This window comes from Gadus macrocephalus, chromosome 12 (genome assembly GCF_031168955.1).
Source record: "Gadus macrocephalus chromosome 12, ASM3116895v1".
Classification (NCBI taxonomy): Eukaryota; Metazoa; Chordata; class Actinopteri; order Gadiformes; family Gadidae; genus Gadus; species Gadus macrocephalus.
Genome location: NC_082393.1, coordinates 26,663,217 through 26,684,550, shown reverse-complemented (window position 1 = coordinate 26,684,550; position 21,334 = coordinate 26,663,217). Strand labels below are relative to the sequence as shown.

The 21,334-nt window shown below is 46.9% G+C and overlaps 1 protein-coding gene across 9 annotated transcripts in view; it reads left to right on the top strand.

Moving 5' to 3' along the window:
* Positions 1-21,334, top strand: part of mast2 (microtubule associated serine/threonine kinase 2) — a 107,816-nt gene that overhangs the window by 32,712 nt on the left and 53,770 nt on the right. Inside the window, exon 1 of one of the 9 annotated variants that reach the window (XM_060067085.1) lies at positions 3,855-5,679. The exons of the other annotated variants lie outside the window; for them this stretch is intronic. Within the exon in view, the coding sequence (XP_059923068.1) occupies positions 5,641-5,679 (39 nt within the window). The 5' untranslated portion in view covers positions 3,855-5,640. Of the gene's footprint in view, positions 1-3,854; positions 5,680-21,334 lie in introns of those variants that run through there. 9 annotated transcript variants of the gene reach the window in all.

Here is a 21,334-nt window from a genome sequence, read left to right as displayed (position 1 = left end):
GTATGTTTTCCAGGTCACTTGGTTTGTTTTAGCAGAAGGTGAAAGATATGAGATCTTAATATAGTCTCCTCCACGCCTTGGGTCAAGTGTTTCCATGTCAGCCCTCCAGAGTAGGTGTTGATGTGGAATGAATGTTTAGAGATAATAATTCTAAAAGTGTGCAACACAGGTCCTGTGTGTGTGGGTCGACAGTGTCTGACCGAATTACTTTAGCCTTTAAACTATTTGACCGTGTTGAACGTTTAGTCAGAAGTGTGGTAGGTCACACTGTAATGTTTGACTGCGTGTGTTTATGTTGAATTTCTCTCAGTTGGTGTTATTGTTTTTTCTGCTCAGTTCGTTTTAAATGGATAAAACATGTCTCTTGTGTTCAATTGATCTCTAAGTGTTAATCAATAAATGTATGGAGGGTATTGTAAAAGGTGACTATTTGGGAAAATTTAACTATTTTACTGCAACTTGACAATAATGTAGAACAAAACAACGATATCCATTTTGCTATGGAGTACTGACCAAGTTTCCTAGATGGACTATCCTTTTCTTGCATTGGTCATTTTGACAGATTACACAAAAAAAGCTTTCTGTAAAGGCGTGTTTGTTCGTGAGTGTTTGGGAAGGCTCCGAGTGTGAAGGGTTCAAAGAAACAGTAAAGCAGTTTTCAATCTTCTAAATGTTTTATTCAAGAGACCCTTGTGTTCTATGATGGAATGGTAGGTACAGTGTTTGTGTCAACTGCTTTGCTTGAATACATTTCATTTCAAAGCTCTGAATCTCCAAGGCTGTTTAGCCATTTTATTCATTGTAGAGGTTATATGAGAATATGCGCATATCAATGACCAAACAACAATTTGTATACTTTTTTTATTTCTTGGAGAATGATTTAGTGTTGTGCTTTCCTTTACAATTGCTTTTTATTGTTCCAAGGTTGTTCTTATAAATGATGTACAGTTAAAAGCACAGTATTGATCAGCAACTATTAATCATCCAACTAAAGTAAGAATATTGAGCCATACTACAGCTGGTCAATTTAACATGTATCAATCAGGTTAAGTACAGGGGTTTCAGCCAAGCATACCATGTCCTCGTCTCTCTCACACCCTCTCTTGCCCCTCATAGAGCTACAGTGTGAGCTCAGGGTCAACAAGTCTCTGTTTTGTCGAGGCACAACGCATGGAAACGTTCGCCTCTCTCTGACACCTGCACGCCTCGCTGATTACACAGGAGAGCACTCTGCCGAGACAGGGGAGAGAGCGATGGTCCAGGGGTGAAACTGCTGTTCCTGGCAGTTTATCGTGATTGATGCTACGGAGTGCTAAGATTAAAGAAAATGTATCTTTATTTTTCATCAAGACTTGGTACACGTTTTGCCCGTCTGGTTCACATTAATATTTTCAATTAAAACACCTAAAATAAATGTAAGCTTGAGTCTATTTTTTTAAATAGATAATAACTAGTCAAGTAACAAGTTGGTTTTAAATAGATTAGTATAGATTGTTTGCATAACCAGCAGCCAGGGTACCGTGCCACTGTGTCTGTGTGAACATTCCTTTACGGGGACCTCCTCCCCCGGCCTCTGGCCTCTGTTCTCATTAACACACAGGGCCTCCGAGCCCGGGGCCACACACACCAGGGAGGGGCCACCGTGTTCCCCACAACCATCAGCGTTTGGTCGGCCTCCACTGAGACATTGAAGATGAGGCACTATTACACGTCGGTTATGTCTTGAACACTGTCTGGCACCGAGTAGTATCACACTCCTTCTTCAATCCCTTCTAAACAAATATTTATCCTTACTCCTTTTTGGTCCTTCTCAACGTCTGTGTTTTTCCATCTGTTAATGCGTCAACCATCACACTGGTTCACTCCACACATTCTGACAAAAACCTGGTTGTTCACCAAAGTGATTGATTCATTACATCAGAGGCATGACGGCACCTAAGGCACAGCACAGTTGACGAAGGCAATGACAATAACATGACATGAATCAGAAAGGGGGAAAAAGAGTAGAAGACTACAAAGTGCTTCACACACAATGGAGAGCAGGCAGTGGTTAAATTAATCATGTTGAATACGTAATCCTACCCAGCCTCAGATCACTGGCCTCATGCTTTATTCATCCTGTCCGCTAAGACAGTATGAACCGCTGAGTACAGCCTGTCACTCCTCTGTGTGTGTGTGTGTGTGTGTGTGTGTGTGTGTGTGTGTGTGTGTGTGTGTGTGTGTGTGTGTGTGTGTGTGTGTGTGTGTGTGTGTGTGTGTGTGTGTGTGTGTGTGTGTGTGTGGCGCCCATGTTCTTGTTTTGATAGAAGAAAGGCTTGCAGTGATGAGCGAGAGGGGGCGGAGCTCCCGCCTTCCATCCATTCATCACATAACGGCACCCAGCCGCCTGATTGGCCGCCTCTGCAAAATGGCAAGAGAGAGAGAGGGAGGGAGGCAGCAATAGAGAGAGAGAGAGGGAGGCAGCAATAGAGAGAGAGAGAGGGAGGCAGCAATAGAGAGAGAGAGAGGGAGGCAGCAATAGAGAGAGAGAGAGAGGGAGGCAGCAATAGAGAGAGAGAGAGGGAGGCAGCAATAGAGAGAGAGAGAGGGAGGCAGCAATAGAGAGAGAGGGAAACAGCAATAGAGAGAGAGAGAGGGAGGCAGCAATAGAGAGAGAGAGGGAGGGAGGCAGCAATAGAGAGAGAGAGGCAGCAATAGAGAGAGAGAGAGGGAGGGAGCAATAGAGAGAGAGAGAGGGAGGGAGCAATAGAGAGAGAGAGGGAGGCAGCAATAGAGAGAGAGAGAGGGAGGCAGCAATAGAGAGAGAGAGAGGGAGACAGCAATAGAGAGAGAGAGAGGGAGCAATAGAGAGAGAGAGGGAGCAATAGAGAGAGAGAGGGAGGCAGCAATAGAGAGAGAGAGGGAGGCAGCAATAGAGAGAGAGGGAGGGAGGAAGCAATGGAGAGAGAGGGAGGCAGCAATAGAGAGAGAGGGAGGCAGCAATAGAGAGGGAGGGAGGCAGCAATAGAGAGGGAGGGAGGCAGCAATAGAGAGAGAGGGAGGCAGCAATAGAGAGAGAGGGAGGCAGCAATAGAGAGAGAGGGAGGCAGCAATAGAGAGAGAGGGAGGCAGCAATAGAGAGAGAGGGAGGCAGCAATAGAGAGAGAGGGAGGCAGCAATAGAGAGAGGGAAAGGGAGGCAGCAATAGAGAGAGGGAAAGGGAGGCAGCAATAGAGAGAGGGAGAGGGAGGCAGCAATAGAGAGAGGGAGGGAGGCAGCAATAGAGAGAGAGAGGGAGGGAGGCAGCAATAGAGAGAGAGAGGGAGGCAGCAATAGAGAGAGAGGGAGGCAGCAATAGAGAGAGGGAAAGGGAGGCAGCAATAGAGAGAGGGAAAGGGAGGCAGCAATAGAGAGAGGGAGAGGGAGGCAGCAATAGAGAGAGGGAGGGAGGCAGCAATAGAGAGAGAGAGGGAGGGAGGCAGCAATAGAGAGAGAGGGAGGGAGGCAGCGAGAGAGAGAGAGGGAGGGAGGCAGCGAGAGAGAGAGAGGGAGGGAGGCAGCGAGAGAGAGAGAGGGAGGCAGCGAGAGAGAGAGGGAGAGGGAGGCAATAGAGAGAGAGAGGGAGGGAGGCAGCAATAGAGAGAGAGGGAGGGAGGCAGCGAGAGAGAGAGAGAGGGAGGCAGCGAGAGAGAGGGAGGCAGCGAGAGAGAGGGAGGCAGCGAGAGAGAGAGAGGGAGGCAGCAATAGAGAGAGGGAGGCAGCAATAGAGAGAGGGAGGGAGGCAGCAATATAGAGAGAGAGGGAGGCAGCCAGCAATAGAGAGAGAGAGAGAGAGAGAGAGAGAGAGAGAGAGAGGGAGGCAGCAATAGAGAGAGGGAGGGAGGCAGCAATATAGAGAGAGAAGGAGGCAGCCAGCAATAGAGAGAGAGAGGGAGAGAGAACAGCTTGAAAAAAGGGGAGGGGAGTTCCTGTGTGCATTCTGACACACCACCGAGAGAGAGGGACCAAGGGGAGAAGAAAGCAGAATAAGAGAAGGAGAAATGCATCAAAGACCAGAACGAGGAACCTAAAGAACATATTTTTTTAGAAAGACTGAAAGATAGTTTTTCTGGCTCCTAGCCTGTTGCCCTTGTCGTTCTACAGACCGTGGAATACAAGCACTCCAAGGATATGAAGACCCCATGAAGAGATGGCCGTTGGGTGACGGGAGGTGTTTGAGTGTGTCGATGGGTGCAGCTTGTGTGGGAGGCCTTTGGCTTTCATGCTCCTTTACAATGGGGCTCCAGGTCTTGGCTTGTTGGCATGGAGATGAAGGGCAAGGTGGCATAAACTCTGCCATTGGACTGACCACTGCTACCAAACAAACACTTGCTTGTGTGGCTCGTGTTCCCCTCCCTGCTTGGTGTACTATTGTCCGGCCGGTGAAGCTGCTTCCAGTGTGGACATAGGCTTTGGTGTTGTCTTCTGTTGAAATTGGACAGAGGACTGAGAGGAATGAGAGGCATTGAGGTTAGCAAGATAAACAGTTATTGGTGAAGCTCTACTCGGACGAGCACCTCCCCTAGACGTGGAGTTGTCCAATATTCTATGGGGGAAAAGAAAGCACATTGAACATCAGTTTGAGAGAGATATTTGTATTTGCTCTGGTCAGAACGTTGTGTACGTCTTGTATGTCATATAAGACGTAGAGCTGTTCAGAGGAAGGCAGACAGCACAGAGTCCCTCTCCCTGTGTCTTACGCTCTACGACTGACGAATCCCTTCCTCCGCCGGCCGATGACCTGCCGTCCTCGTTCATTTAAATCCCAACCTGTCCGTGAATCCTGGAGGCAGGGGGACTGTCTCCTTAGGGGGAAGGACCAAACTGAGGACAGCGCTGCAAACTGCAGCCTTGGTGGTGGAAGAGAGCGAGAGAGTGTGGGCGGAAGGAGGGAGACGGCGAGAGGGAGGGAGAGAAAGGGGGGCGTGGCCTTTACTGAACGGATGAATGGAAGAGGAGCAGAGGGGAACAACACGTGCTTTGCCGAGCGAACGTGAGAGCGGGATCCAGAGAGAGGGAGAGCAGAGGAGAGGACACCCCTCACTCGGTCGTCTCCAACGTGGCTCTACGCTGGTTCTTCTTACCCGCTGATGTTTACCGTAGAGCAGGCGCGTCGATGTGGTGGTCCCTCACTGAAGATGAATGGACCGCTGTGCTTCATTCTCCAGCGGCACTCGCGACATGCAGCGCTGGGCTGTTACCCACAAGATCAGGAGTGACCACTGAGCTGCCTTTCGGTTCATGAAATGCCCCGCCAGGTTCAGGTTTATGTAACGTGGAGGCTGTGTTCCATTACCTCGTATGAACAGGCACACCTCGGGAAGCACTTGAGAGCCTCTGGGTGTTTGGATACCAACTTTATAGATCAGTTCATGGATTGACTCGACCAAAATAGGCTTCACAAAGCTTTTTTCTTCAGCACAGGAGGGATTTTTTCTGTTCCTGTCGTGTATCTGTTGATGGTTGATGGCTCCGATAAGCTCAGGACATTCTTCTTCCACATTACCCGGCTTCTAACGAAGTGCCTGAACTTGCCCTTTGAGAGCTTAGCTTAGCGAGCGGGAGGATCGGTACACCTGTACCACACAGAGTGCTTAAGGACTAAACCAAAGCCAAACAGACATGGATGACTCCAGTATTCTGAGGCGTCGAGGGCTCCAGGTAAGGACCACACTGACATTACCCAACGGGAGGGGAATTTATTTCTGTGTGTGAGAGAGAGAGTGCCCCAGTGTCATTATGGCTTTACGGTTGTGAATGGCGGGGGGTACGGCTTGTGGGGTTGGTGTTTTGTCTTACACAGGATTGCTCTTTGCAGGCAGTGATTTGCACTATGTACAAGTAACAGGATAGGATAAGTGACTCATTAGATGTCCTGTTACCACCCCTGCCTCAATTTATGCCCCCTGACTTTGTGGTCAACTAAAGAACACATTTTAGGTGCATATGTGTTTGTGGCCTGCATGCACAAAATAGTGAATGCATGATGTTAGCAATTTGCACGGTAACTTATGCACGGTAGAAATGGAGTGACATCACAGGCTCACATTCACATGATCTCATTGTGCCAAACCATACAATACAACAATGCAACATGATCACAACTAATACAGGAACATTTATTAAGAGAAATTGTAATCAGTCTACACAGCAAGGGCAATTCTTTGTTCGTAAAGCAGTGGATCTCCTGGGCACTAGATAAATCATATTAATGTCAACCACAAACCATTCGCTCTTTTGAGAGTTGGCATTGGTGCATATGGGTACGAGGCAGGCCTATATATTATATATCCTGGCCATAGGTAACTTCTACCTTTCATCCACATCTCTATCTCTACGTTTCTCTTCCTCTCTGCGAGCTAAGAGAGGTGGTGGGGGCTAAGAGAGAGGTCCTGGACAAGGTGTTTCTACATACACTGGTTGTGCTCACGTTAACAGCTTTCTGCAATAGGGAACTAGGACTGCAACAAGGGTGCAAGGCAGTAATATATGACCTACATTTGGTCATCCTTTACAATTGTTTTCTTTCAATACATTTTGAGAAGAAAGCGAATACTTTCTTTATGCAAGGCCTAGCCTTTAGATCACACATCCATAACACGCACACTCGCTTCCAGGTGAAATGGTGTGGTCTGTATTGGAATGATGCCAGGGAGGAGATGGAAACGGTAGGGGAAATACTTCCATGGTGATTCTGATGGGTATATATCAACCCATCCACTTTAACTATGGGTTGTTTAAGTTATTAGAATCGAGCCGGCATGTTTGACTGAGAGATATGGACGTCAGAGGACGAGGGAACAGGACCATGAACTCTTGCTACTACCACAACCTGACAAGGACAAATGGATCTGTTTAGACGTGTCTTTAGCACCTCTGTGACCAGTCTTAGAGAAAGACGAGGGAGTAGAGCTGCTCTGCCCTGTGGAACGGACGGCTGAGCTCCAGCTCTCATAAGAACAGAAGGCTGAGCTCCAGCTCTCATTGGAACAGAAGGCTGAGCACCAGTTCATAAGAACAGAAGGCTGAGCACCAGTTCATAAGAACAGACTGCTGTGCACCAGTTCTCATATAAAGCGTTCGAGTGTTTAGAATTTCAGAATAATAAATCCTGACTGGGCATATTTCTTTTGGCTTTCAAGCTTAAAAGGAAATCCTGACATCATTAAAAAACCTTTTGTTTACACTAGTTGATTACATTTTTCTATAAACTGCAATTTCCTGGTTTTACTGTGAACATGTAAAACATGGGTATAGTGTTGTTCTTCTAAGGCTAGGTGAGCACAGATCACTGACCAATACCTCCGAGTACCGCTGGGCCACTTCACCACAGCATGGGTACAGTCTGGGTCGGGACTGACCCAGTACGGTCTGGGTCTGGACTGACCCAGTACGGTCTGGGTCTGGGTCGGGACTGACCCAGTACGGTCTGGGTCTGGGTCTGGACTGACCCAGTACGGTCTGGGTCTGGACTGACCCAGTACGGTCTGGGTCTGGTCTGGACTGACCCAGTACGGTCTGGGTCTGGACTGACCCAGTACGGTCTGGGTCTGGTCTGGACTGACCCAGTACGGTCTGGGTCTGGTCTGGACTGACCCAGTACGGTCTGGGTCTGGTCTGGACTGACCCAGTACGGTCTGGGTCTGGTCTGGACTGACCCAGTACGGTCTGGGTCTGGTCTGGACTGACCCAGTCCAGTCTGGGTCTGGTCTGGACTGACCCAGTACGGTCTGGGTCTGGTCTGGACTGACCCAGTCCAGTCTGGGTCTGGTCTGGACTGACCCAGTCCAGTCTGGGTCTGGGTCTGGGTCTGGACTGACCCAGTACAGTCCGGGTCTGGACTGACCAGTACGGTCTGGGTCTGGGTCTGGACTGACCAGTACGGTCTGGGTCTGGGTCTGGACTGACCCAGTATGGTCTGGGTCTGGTCTGGACTGACCCAGTACAGTCTGGGTCTGGTCTGGACTGACCCAGTACAGTCTGGGTCTGGTCTGGACTGACCCAGTACAGTCTGGGTCTGGGTCTGGACTGACCCAGTACAGTCTGGGTCGGGACTGACCCAGTACAGTCTAGGTCTGGGTCTGGGTCTGGACTGACCCAGTACAGTCTGGGTCTGGTCTGGACTGACCCAGTACGGTCTGGGTCTGGTCTGGACTGACCCAGGCTGTACTGGGTCTGGGTCTGGACTGACCCAGTACGGTCTGGGTCTGGTCTGGACTGACCCAGTACAGTCTGGGTCTGGTCTGGACTGACCCGGTACAGTCTGGTACAGTCTAGGTCTGGACTGCAGCGTGTTGGAGCGCTGCCATCGCTGGCCTATTGTTGGGATGGCGTCTTCTGTCTTTGTCTGAACGGGTGAGCAGCAGCCGGAGGCGGCAGAGGCCAGTGGGAGCGGTAGGGGCTGTGTGTTGGCGATGCTCACAGGAGACAATGAGAGGGAGAGACGCCACGAGGTAGACGCTTAGATATGACGAGCAGAGGAGGTATCGGTCCACTGCTAGATGCCTCTGCTGCTTCACTGCCGCTGGACATGGGGGGCTTGCAGGGACAGTGTTGGCCTCTGTGGGTGCATGTTAGTGAGCCAGGGGCATGTCTGGCGTTAGAATTATTCCTCCAGGGTGGCCAGGAAAGGGAGGGGAGGTCCGGCAGGATTGAACAAGATTGATTTGATTTCTCAGGGGTCATGGCAATCTCAAGAACCACACATTTTTGCTCAAGGCATAATAGGTAATTCATTAAAAAAGTAATTATAAGAAAAGTAATTTGTGTGTGTGTGGGTGTGTGTGTGTTGTAAGTTGCACAGCGTGGTAGCCTGTGCCACATTAGCTATTCAGTGATCTGGAACGCATGGCCCAGACTCCCAGCTCCCGCAGAGGAAACATTAGCATTTTTGAAAGAAACACTTGCTAATGGTTGTGGGTCCACAACATAACGAATACGAGGTGCTCACCTTTCTTCAGATCATACGTTGATGAGTCATCTTATTGTTGCCGTATGGTGCTTTACTGGAGGAATAGAATAGGGGAACAGAAAGGATCAGTGCGTGTACCTTGTGTGCTATGTTCTGAGACGGCTCCAGAACATAATGGATCCCGTGTGAGGGCTGCACTGCTCCCACTCTGACCTGACCCTCAGCTGACGCTCAGAGGCCTCCACACGGCTCATGTTCTCTGCTGCTTGTTGTTCTAACCAGTTCTCCAGCTTCAGGTTGTTAATGTTTGGTCACTACTTCCCTCTGCCCTCCTTAGATCTGAATCATCATCTCAGCCTCTTTGTGTTTTCTATTTATCTGGGGAAGTCTTCTGCCTGCACATGCGCTCTTCAGGGGCCCACGCTGTTCACGGGGCCTTCTAGAAAGAGCGTTGTTGTTTGTGCGTTGTGTTTCTTGCTGTGGTTTGGTCCTGTGGCGGCAGTGGGTCTCGGGCTGATTGACAGAATTTGCACGGTTTACGCTTATTTCTCCCCTCCTATCGTTGCTCAGCTAGCTATTGGCCAAAGTGCATATCTCTCTCACTCTAGGTTTCTCTGTCTAGTCACAGAAAGAGCCTGAGGTTGTAAAACAAATGGAATCTCACTTTTCCTTCAATGAATTCATCATCCAAACCTTCTCCACGCAGAACCTCAGTGGTTCCAGGTAATCCTGTCCTCTGGCAGCTCAACGCTGTGGATCCAAATGAGGCTAAAACAATAAGGAATATTCATGATAAATATGTAAATATTTCATGCCTAGAGAGAGAGGCAGACAATTGCTATTGGTACGGGCTGAAATAGGTACAAAATACCCACCAATTAAAATGCAGTGTTAAATCTCTTTCTGGGATTAGCCGTTATTAAGCTGAGCGGTTGACCGTGAACAGAGCACAGCTCTCCCCTGTGCTGCCGAGGCGGTGCGCTGTGTACCTGAGGCGCCATGGCCTGCCTGCGGCTGCTTCTCCCTCGTGAAGGGCAGCCCGCAGAGCCGGGGTCGCTGGCCTGCAGGCGCTCAGTCAGCTGGTACGGCCTGAGGCTCCACATTATCCAGGAGACCACTGAGACCGCCCCGGAGCCCCGGCAGGTAAGGCCTTCCATACCAGGGCTCTCTATTTAGATGGTTTGTCATGTCAAGGATCACCTCAGTTGTGGCTGCGTTCACGAGGTTTGGATGGAAAGCCGCATTGGGACCCCTAGATTTCCGCATGCTCATGCCAGCTGGCAAATGTCTAGACTGTGAAACTACAATGCCCTTGACTCCCAACTAAGTCTATAACTTCTCCTGTTCTGGTTGCTGCCTTCTGTTTTGTTGGTACATTTCTCTGCTATCCTTTCATTAGGATCGGTCGGTGAACCGCTGTGCTTATTATCACCCTGGCACGCACAATAACTGGATTATTGTTGCTGCTGTAATCCATGAATGGCTCATTAGCATGGAAATAGCTCTTCCATTTACTGCAGTCCTTAGCCCAGAGTCTCATTCCTCACCACACAGTGATGAGCCCGGCACCCTGTCTTCTTTATTGAGCTGAATGCATGCTCTTGCCCTATTGAGCAGAGCAGTAAGGCATGATGCATTCAACCTCCACTTCTGATCGGCTGTCTGTGCTGTTGGACCCGACCAGGGCACAGGCACACAGGCAGACAGGGTCAGCTGTCTGTCTGTGCTGTTGGACCCGACCAGGGCGAAGGTACACAGACAGACAGGGTCAGCTGTCTGTCTGTGCTGTTAAACCCAACCAGGGCGAAGGTACACAGACAGACAGGGTCAGCTGTCTGTCTGTGCTGTTAAACCCGACCAGGGCGAAGGTACACAGACAGACAGGGTCAGCTGTCTGTCTGTGCTGTTAAACCCGACCAGGGCGAAGGTACACAGACACAGGGTCAGCTGTCTGTCTGTGCTGTTATACCCGACCAGCTACAGGGACACAGACTCAGCTGTCTGTCTGTGCTGTTATACCCGACCAGCTACAGTTACACAGACACAGACTCAGCTGTCTGTCAGTGCTGTTAAACCCAAACAGGGCACAGGTACAGAAATGCATGCTTGGTAGTCACCAGGCTTCTGTTTGCCAATCTTTAATCAGGAAAAGCTTCCATGCTGTGTCGTATGACCCATAAGGATTAAGCAGCAAAAGTCAACAATGAATAATTGCGTTTTTCACACAAAGTATGAGTCTGGAATTATTGTTTTAATACGTCTTAAATAGTAATCGGTTTAAATTGATCAGTAGTTAATTGGCATGTAAAGTTTCTGGGTCAGTATTGTAAAATTAAATGATACTGTACTTTACAATGAGTACGGTGTCATTACTACCAGTGCGATTTAGTCTCTTCTTGGATATATTTAAATTACTTGATCCAATGCCAAGTGAAGATCACACGTCCAACCTCTCTGATACTCATTCAGCACTGAAGGAGCTTCTATGTATTCTCTTCTCCTCATCTCAACCTCACCCCTTCCCTCTTCCCTCTGCACTGTTTCCGTTGATCTTTTTAAGGCAGAATGGCTCTGCATGGTAATGGGAAAGAGCTGCCGGTTGGCAGGACCGCTGCCAACAGAAGAAGGGTTCTGGAGCGAGGGGGGGGGTTTGGCAGACTGATGGACTTCTTCAATCATCCTCACACTCTGACATTTTCAAGCAGGAAAGAATAGTTGCAGCTGAGAAGTAAGAATGCAATCAAAGCAGGACTCCATTGTTTGGTGTCTGGTGTATTAACTATGGACCGTTGGTGAGACCCATGCTGATGCAAGATTACATTGTAAAAGTCCTTCCTCCAACCAGGGCTTGTCAGTTCTTTGCGATTCCTGTTGCTCCCTTTGAACAAAATGTTACCATGGGAAGAGAATTGCAGTACACAGCGTAGTTGTCATACAAGGAATCCTGGAGATTTATTGCAAGCTAAATTGAGGTCAAAGTCACACAAAGACTTTAAGACCTTCATTTCCACTAGCTTACAGCATTATCCAGAACAACTTCATTGTCTCCAATTAAAAATAAGTAAATGCTAACAATATATTTTAACCCGCAGTAGACATGGTACTTCAAGCTCAACATGCTTCTTCATGGAATTCATTAATTCCTTCCCCGGTTATTTCCATCACATACCGTGGGAGTAGATGTTTATAAATGTGCAACATATCCCTTAATCTCCATGGATGTACTTTGCATTCTTTCCAGTGGTGGTGGGAGCAGCTGTCCTGTTTGACCTCACGGAGTACATTGTTCAGCTGATATCGACTGGATGCCTGGGAGATGACCAGAGCACTTGGGTGCAGGCCAACTCTGTGTTCCCTAGTGCTATGCATCCTTCAAATCCTTCTAGTCAAGACAACGGTCCTACATACATGCCATGTTCTGCCGAGACTTGCATGCAATGCAGCTGTGATGCGGCATAAAAGCAGCATTGTCGTCAACAATGTTGCGTCACTGGATGTTCTTTTGCGTGGAGAGTGTCTCTGGAATGGCCTTTGGGTGAAAGGATGTACCATCTCTAAAACACTGCTGTGACCCCAACCCTCATCGTAACGGGGAGTGAAAGGTGGGATAGGGGAAGTGGAGGGAGGCCTTGACACACAACATGAATTTTAATCTCTAGACTCAGATCGTCATTACACCTCAGGGAGGCATTACAACCCGCTTAACTAATGAGCAGATGTGGGAACACGCTTTGTAGAAAACCCCTCTCCGTGATGGCTGCAGCAGCACCTTGTTACCGTGACGTCTGTCGCCTGCCGGCCAGGGAGTCACTGGCTGGAAGGGGCCGGGCCTGTCAGGGAGGGACCCAGCCTGTCAGGGACTCGGACAGGCGTGGAGAAAGTGTGGAGGCAATCAAAGTTTCTGTAGCAGCAAGCCAGAGGTCCAGATAATAGTCAAGGCTCTGGTGTCTCTACGGCGACTCCACTGGAACAGCATGGCTTTGGATACGGCTCCTTAAGGTGCCACGTACGGGAAGGAGTTTTATTTAGATTGTATGGGTGTAAATGAGTTGTCTTACTGAGATCCTAAACGTCATGCATTGCGTGTAAACACTTTATAGAACAGAGCTCGTATGTTGCGTGCTTCTGTTTCTGGTACATGGAAACTTTATGATCAATTTCTCATAATGCATTGGACGACCAAAGATTTTCTGGTCCCCTTTCGATTGTGCCATGAATGTCAACATATGTTGTCTGTGAATTTTTTTATATTATTTTTCGTACAGTAAATGCGACAATTTAGCTGGTACAAGTTAGTTTTTGTATTAGATCGCTTTGTGGACTACAACTCTTTGCTGCTCACGACACGTATGATATGCATCACCACTCACACACAGATCCCGCTCGGACATCCGAGTCCAAAACACACAGGCCTCTTGATGTGATAACTCCTATAGATGGCTCCGTGGACTGTGGCAGAAGAGCCAGCATCAGCCCTGTGGGTTGAGAAGGGGAGGGATTGTGTTATGAGGTGACGTCACATAGGCCACATGTAGTCTTTCTCGTTATGTCTTTTCCACAGCCGGGAGAATCATAAAATATACTGTCAAAAAAGTATTATTTAGACCCACACAAAACATGTGTAATCCAAGGCCTTTAATGGCTGGGACCAGAAAATAATCAATAACTTTACATTGACTCCCATTCTAATTTTCCTAGCCTAGAGGTGCGATGGGGTTAGTGGAAGGGGCGTGACTTACGAGCTCTATACCTTCTCCAGCTCCTCATAAAACCCATCCAAAATGTGTTGTTTTCAAACCAGTGGGAAAACATTCTACACAGCACTGTACTGGAATTGGTTCATTCATTAGCGCTTTGGCATCAAAAATGAAAATGTGCTGTTAAATAGTTCATGTGGTTGAATGCTAATTAGAGGCCTGGGATATCAAACTCATTCTTTATTTTAAACCTGTTGTTCTGAACAGAATGTTGTTCACCAGCTATTGAGGTTGTACCGTTCTCTATTCAAATGAAGCATGAGCAAGAAACGGACGTATAACACACAAAACCCATACCGGTGCACAAAGAACAGGTTAAACACAGCTTACTGAGGACTAAGCTGGACTTTGGCTGCAGGCTCCAACGCGTGTTCTTAATTCTAGGAGGAGAGTACATGAGATCAATGCATGATGAAGCTAAAGCAGTCGTGCTCACTGTATTTTCCTCATACAATGTCTCTGCCTTGCTTCAGTCTTTTTTGTCATTCATTTTTCTAAAGTCCTCCTCCCACTCATTCCTCTCATGTCTCTGTTTCATTATCCATCTCCTCTCTCCTCACTGTCACTACACTCACTCTCTGGTGGCATCTTGTTGGTTACCAAGTGAAAAAAAAATCCATTGAGCTCATGTCGTAACCACAGCAACCACTGGGACAAGAATATGACCTCATAGTGAGTGGAGGAGGGGGGGTGGAGGCCAGCGGGGAATGAGGGAGATCAGCAACTGTTGTACTCGCTTCAGTTAATGTAACATGGCTTGCTATATATTCTATAGACTCAATTTAAAGATGGCTGTCAAACAACCACAATTCTTGCCTCTGTTGTAAAACACAATAAACGCAGGTATTAAATGCAGGAGGGGGAGTTTGTGTATAAATATTGTTCATCATAAATAATAATTGTTGTTATGCTCACAATCAAAATAGTTTTAAGGAAAACATTTAAGAAGACCATCTTTTTCAGATAAAATTCTGGTCGAAATGTTGATATAAATGGCTGGTCTGCTCACAGAGTGAAGTGATAGAAGTTAAATGTGACCATGAGTAGCAGGACTCTCAAATATATGTCCCAAGAGTTTATCATTGGGAGGCACTGTGTGTGTCCGAGCTGTGTCTATTTGCTTCTAAGGTGCTGAATTGCGTGTGCATGTGGCTCTTATCGGCCAGCTGGTTCTGGGTCTGTTTATTTTAAATATGTAGCACAAGGCTGATGCTGACTTTGCAAGCAGCCAAGTACTCACCAAAAGAATAGAAGTAACAAATGTCCCCCCATTCAGTCGATGTTATGCTGGTGAGTTATGGGAAAATACCACAGTTTTGCTCCAGTGTTCAGAGTTTGCAGTTTGCAGAATTTTTCCAAAGATTAATTTTTGGCTTGGCCTCTTCAGAAAATCACCTTTCATTGTCGCATACTTTTACAAAGACCTTCTTTAAGACCTCACATCAGCCATTGGGTTAATGTTTGAAGGGCCGCAGGTAGTGAGAATGGCAAGCTGATTGGAAACAAGGACCAATCTTCTTTTGTTCTCTCTGGCTCTCGCTGGTGTGGGCTCTTTATGAATTCAATCTCCATAGGAGAACATAGGTATTCAGTTTTATTTGTAATTCATTAGAAATCCAAAATGTTTTATTCATTATACACGGTATTAGATTGACAAATTCAACTTCAAAACCAGAATAATATTTTTTTTATCCTTGCATCAAGAAGATATTGGCTAGTGCCATAAGGTTGGTTATAATTTAGTTCCACAGGTTAACAAAATTAAGAGGAAATAACTGAATATTTAACGTTTAATAATCAACGTATCCAACAAATTGAGCAAAAAACGCCTCAAAAGATAGTCAAATGCATATCGGTATTATTGTGACTTAGCCTGGATATAAGTAATTAAGTGAATACATCTACAATATATATTCAAACTTTTTTGGACTTGGAATATGTTATTCAACCCATCTTTTTCGTTGTTATGCAAAATCTCTCATTTTCTCTGTCACATGCGCACATACTTGCACACAGCGCCCCACTGTGTGCCTACCGTCACCCTTTCAAAGGTCCCTGTTGCACTCATATTCACCCTCCAGATCTGCTGCTTCTGGCCAGCGGGCGACAGACTTCAAAGAGTGTGAAATGACATTTCTAGACATGACCCTATAGCTCTCCCTGCCCGTGTGTCTCTGGTTGTGTGTTTGTGTGTGCGAGGGGAAATGTGTTCAAATAAACCCAAACACACATGCTGAGAGATGTATTTCCAAGTCGGTGGCCAAAAGTTGTTTACCCGCTCAGACGTCTGCCTCAGCCGCAGAATCAACAAACACTGCAAGATAGCTCGTTGTGTTCTGATGTTTCAGTATTTATAATCAAGAATGGACAATAAACTGCATTCCCCTTGCACATTACATTTCACTTGTGACATCATTGTTAGGAACATGAGTTGATGTTTGCAGCACCTCTTCCTAGATCACTTCATGCATTATGTATTCCAGATAATAGGGTCATATGTGGCCGCAGCAGGAGAGGAGGGAGTGATGGAGCGATGAAGGAATGTCTGAGCTCACACTGTCACTCTTCCTCTCCTTCCCTTGGGAAATTAGCTCTGTTTCTATCATCCTCTCTCTCTGTATCGCCCTCATCTGCTATCTTTATCTCTCATCCTACATGTAACTCGCTTCCTCTCTCTCTGTATCTCTCTTCCTCTCACCTGCAGTACAAAGAAACGGGGAGATATCTTCATTCATGTCCCTGTTTTATACATACCATACTATGCACATACTCCATGTAAGCTTTCATTGAAAACACTCGACTCACATGCAGCAATCGAGTGATTTGCGTGCAGGCTGCAGGCCAGATCCCGTTCAGCAACATGCTCCATTCCGTGGGTATCTGGTTCACAGAACTACACCTTTCCTCTTTCAGACAGTCTATCCACACTCCTAGCATCTGATTACATTAGTCACTGAAGAGAGATATCCCATCAGGCTAGCATGTAGCTTTGATTGTAAACTGCACATCATAAAGGTCTTCATGCCATTAATATATGACGTTATAAAAGTACTCGTGCCTTATGGTCAGCTTTACAGGAAGGATTGGCTAAACCCATCCCTGTGGCTGTAGCTTTACAGGATGGATTGGCTAAACCCATCCCTGTGGCTGTAGCTTTACAGGAAGGATTGGCTAAACCCATCCCTGTGGCTGTAGCTTTACATGATGGATTGGCTAAACCCATCCCTGTGTCTGTAGCTTTACAGGAAGGATTGGATAAACCCATCCCTGTGGCTGTAGCTTTACAGGAAGGATTGGCTAAACCCATCCCTGTGGCTGTAGCTTTACAGGAAGGATTGGATAAACCCATCCCTGTGGCTGTAGCTTTACAGGAAGGATTGGCTAAACCCATCCCTGTGGCTGTAGCTTTACAGGATGGATTGGCTAAACCCATCCCTGTGGCTGTAGCTTTACAGGAAGGATTGGCTAAACCCATCCCTGTGGCTGTAGCTTTACAGGAAGGATTGGCTAAACCCATCCCTGTGGCTGTAGCTTTACAGGAAGGATTGGCTAAACCCATCCCTGTGGCTGTAGCTTTACAGGAAGGATTGGCTAAACCCATCCCTGTGGCTGTAGCTTTACAGGAAGGATTGGATAAACCCATCCCTGTGGCTGTAGCTTTACAGGAAGGATTGGCTAAACCCATCCCTGTTGCTGTGTGTTTCACATCAGCGTTGTGTTGAAGCCCTTGAGTGGTGCACCTGCCTCCTTCCAGCCGAAGGGCCTTCCACCAGTTGGCGGACACTGGTGCTATTGAATGGCTGAGGGAGGTAGGGCCTAGCCTGAGCTTTTCCAACATGTTTGTAGGGTTTGGTTAAACCAGGGATGGGCTGCATACGGTCCGCATCCTCACTCAGTCAGGCCCGCACATCATTTTTATTTAATAAAAAAAAGAAAAATAGAATCCAAGTTACAGAAAACTTGGTTAAGAAAGAAGAATCTGTTCATAGAATTCAAAGGCAAAGCCATGTGTCTAGTTTGCTTAGAAACGATATGAGTCATGAAAGATTTCCACTGAAGTCGCCACTACAACTACTACAACTGCTACAACTGCCCTGAAGTGAATATCATGCTTGTTGGGTTTGAGTTCATTGAGTTGTTGCACTTAATGTTGAGCCACTGTTTTTCAGTTTTGTTGCTTCATTGAATGATGATGTATGTGAGCCCTTTGCACTGATCAAAATACTAACCAATCATGTGGCTGTTGGAGCATGGAAAACATGAAATTAATGTATGTTGGTTCAATCAACATACCATACATAGGTTATGAATCTGGAAGATTTTGTAGGTAGTGGCCATCCCCAAAATGCACCAGAATACAGGAAATCATATCCAACAAATTCAAAAATGTGTAGCTTCTGTCAGTTTACGTCTAGTTGAAGTGAACAGTCACATGGCCCTCTGTTGGTGATGATGAACGATTGTGGCCCTCTTTATCATGAAAGTTTCCCATCCCTGGTTTAAACAATCCATATGTGATAATAGGCTATATGTTGACCCTTGTTAGCCAGGTCCATGTATATGTTGTTTACAGTTACAAAAATAGACCTTGTGTTGGATGCATACATCTGGTCTTAATTTAAAATATTAAAATGGACTTGTACAGTTCATTTCTATCTTAGTCTCTCTCTCTTTCTGCCTCGCTCTCGCTCTCGCTCTCTCTCTCTCTCTCTGCCTCTCTCTCTGCCTCTCTCTCTGCCTCTCTCTCTGCCTCTCTCTCTGCCTCTCTCTCTCTCTCTGCCTCTCTCTCTCTCTCTCTGCCTCTCTCTCTCTCTCTGCCTCTCTCTCTCTCTCTCTGCCTCTCTCTCTCTCTCTCTGCCTCTCTCTCTGCCTCTCTCTCTGCCTCTCTCTCTCTCTCTGCCTCTCTCTCTGCCTCTCTCTCTCTCTCTGCCTCTCTCTCTCTCTCTCTGCCTCTCTCTCTCTCTCTGTGTGTCTCTCTCTCTCTCTCTCTCTCTCGCTCTCGCTCTCTCTGCCTCTCTCTCTGCCTCTCTCTCTGCCTCTCTCTCTGCCTCTCTCTCTCTCTCTCTCTCTCTCTCTCTGCCTCTCTCTCTGCCTCTCTCTCTCTCTCTCTCTCTCTCTGCCCCTCTCTCTCTCTCTCTCTCTCTCTCTCTGTGTGTCTCTCTCTCTCTCTCTCGCTCTCGCTCTCGCTCTCTCTGCCTCTCTCTCTGCCTCTCTCTCTGCCTCTCTCTCTGCCTCTCTCTCTCTCTCTCTCTCTCTCTCTGCCTCACTCTCTGCCTCTATCTCTCTCTCTCTCTCTCTGCCTCTCTCTCTCTCTCTCTGCTGATTGTGCAACTCTCCTGTATGTGTGTTGAAACAGACACCAGACAGCTCTTTGTTGGAGGCCTAATTGTTGGATTTTGGAGAATAAGCTGCAGTAAACACACCTGCCGATCAACCGCTCTCTCTCCCCGACCCTCTTCTCTCTCTGTCCTATTGTCAGCCACACACCCGTCTCTCCTCCACCCGTCTCTCCTCAACTCATCTCTCCTCCACCCGTCTCTCCTTCACCCGTCTCTCCTCCACCCGTCTCTCCTCAACTCATCTCTCCTCCACCAGTCTCTCCTTCACCCGTCTCTCCTCCACCCGTCTCTCCTCAACTCATCTCTCCTCCACCAGTCTCTCCTTCACCCGTCTCTCCTCCACCCGTCTCTCCTCAACTCATCTCTCCTCCACCCGTCTCTCCTTCACCCGTCTCTCTTCCACCCGTCTCTCTCTCTCTCTCCATTCCCTCCAGATAAAATCTGCCACTGAGGCGTTGCAGATTTCATTTGAATGTGTATAGTCCAATTAGGATTACCTTGTTTTTTGGCTGGCAGCACGGATGGGGCTTAAGCTACAAGCCAGTGCTGCTGCTGTGCTGGAACACACGATAGGCAGAGAGACGGACCATATTCATCTCTTTAGATACAGGGATGCTTGTGTGAATGTAGTTATTCAATGTACTGTAGATGGTCACCGCCCCTTAGGTCTGGGCTGTGACCCTCGGGGACTCCTCCAGTCTGGGGCTCTGCTTAGCCAGAGCCTGCATCTCCTTCACGACTCAAAGAAAGAAGAGAACAGGGGAGCGGTCCTTCTGATAGTATGGTGTCTTTGCAAAGGTGTAAGGCTCCGTATAACTTGGTACGGATTGGTACGGACCAAACAATCAAACTCTGGGTCTCTGGTCGCTTCATGACGAACTACGGTTAGGTTCACTTTAGGTGAGAACATGATCCGAAACCAAACACAAAGTCTCAAAGCTGCTCAGCTGGATAACCTTTTATAACAGCCGAATGTTCGGCCCAAATAAACTGAACTATAGCTGAGAAAGCGCCCTTATAAAAGTATATTGATGTATTAATGTGATGGCAACTCTCAAATATATGTCCTAAACCTACATACCAGATGTGTTGTTGGATGAATATTTGTTCTTATTATACTACAAAATATAGCTGCAAAGAATAGTCAGCAGCATTTGGACACAGAGAGCGTCTGTGTTTATGGAGGATGTGAATAATTTATGGTGGATTACATTAAATATTAAACATATTATTTAAAACTCTGCAACTACAGAGGTACTTTGATCCGGCTGGTGTTTCCCTATTTTGCAGTAACACGGCCAACGCTGAACTGCCTCCCAAGTGAATATGGAACACAAAAGGTTCATTACCATTACTCTCATAATGCGACAAAGACAAAAGAGATGGTCTGTGATCCCAGGAGTGTGGGTGATCATAAGCCTGTGTCTATTAAAGGACAGGTAGTCAAGCAAGTCACTCAATTCAAATCCTTGGGTATTACTTTGGATTGCACGTTACAGTGGAGCTTTCACGTGGAGTATGTTTGTTCAAAGATCTGTCAGCGGCTCTATTTTTTGCGTAGCCTAAGGCTCCATGGTGTGGATAAGTACATTATGATGTTTTATAGAGCTACCATTGGGTCCATAATACGCTATGGCATCACAACATGGTGCGGTAACCTCACCGTAAGAGCCAAAGCACAACTCCAGAACCTTGTTAAGAGGGCAGGGAAAATAATGGGTACACAGTTAGGTAGGGCCTGACCGATTTATCGGCCTGCCGATTTAATCGGCCGATTATAGCCTTTTTGAAAATAATCGGCATCGGCCAAAAAGACGCAGATTACAACCGATTTTTTTTTTTTTAAATGTTATTGCGATTAGTATCCTGCAGATTGCGCTCCTACTCGCCTTGCTAATTAACAACTTTAGCTGGAGTAAAAAAGAGGAGATTGAATTTTACCATACAACATAAAAGCACGCTCGCTCAGGCAGCTGCGCGCTCACCTCACCAATGTACACAAGACGCGTTGTTTGAGCATGTTGTGCCTGTTTTTCTTTAGGTCCCAGCCATGTTAATTTGTTATACTGTAGACTCTAACGGTGAGACCATACTGCTCAGCACGCACGTGTTAGTCACTGCTCACGAGCGCAGCACATTGGGAGTTAGTTATTTATTTTACATTTTACATTACACTCATTTTTGACTGTAAATGTATTCTAAAACACTCAAAGGTTCTGCATTCAATTCACATATTCGTCAAAAGTGTTTAAAGTATATTTAAGGTATCAAAAACTACGTTTTATGTGTTTTTTTTTTTTTTTTTTTGT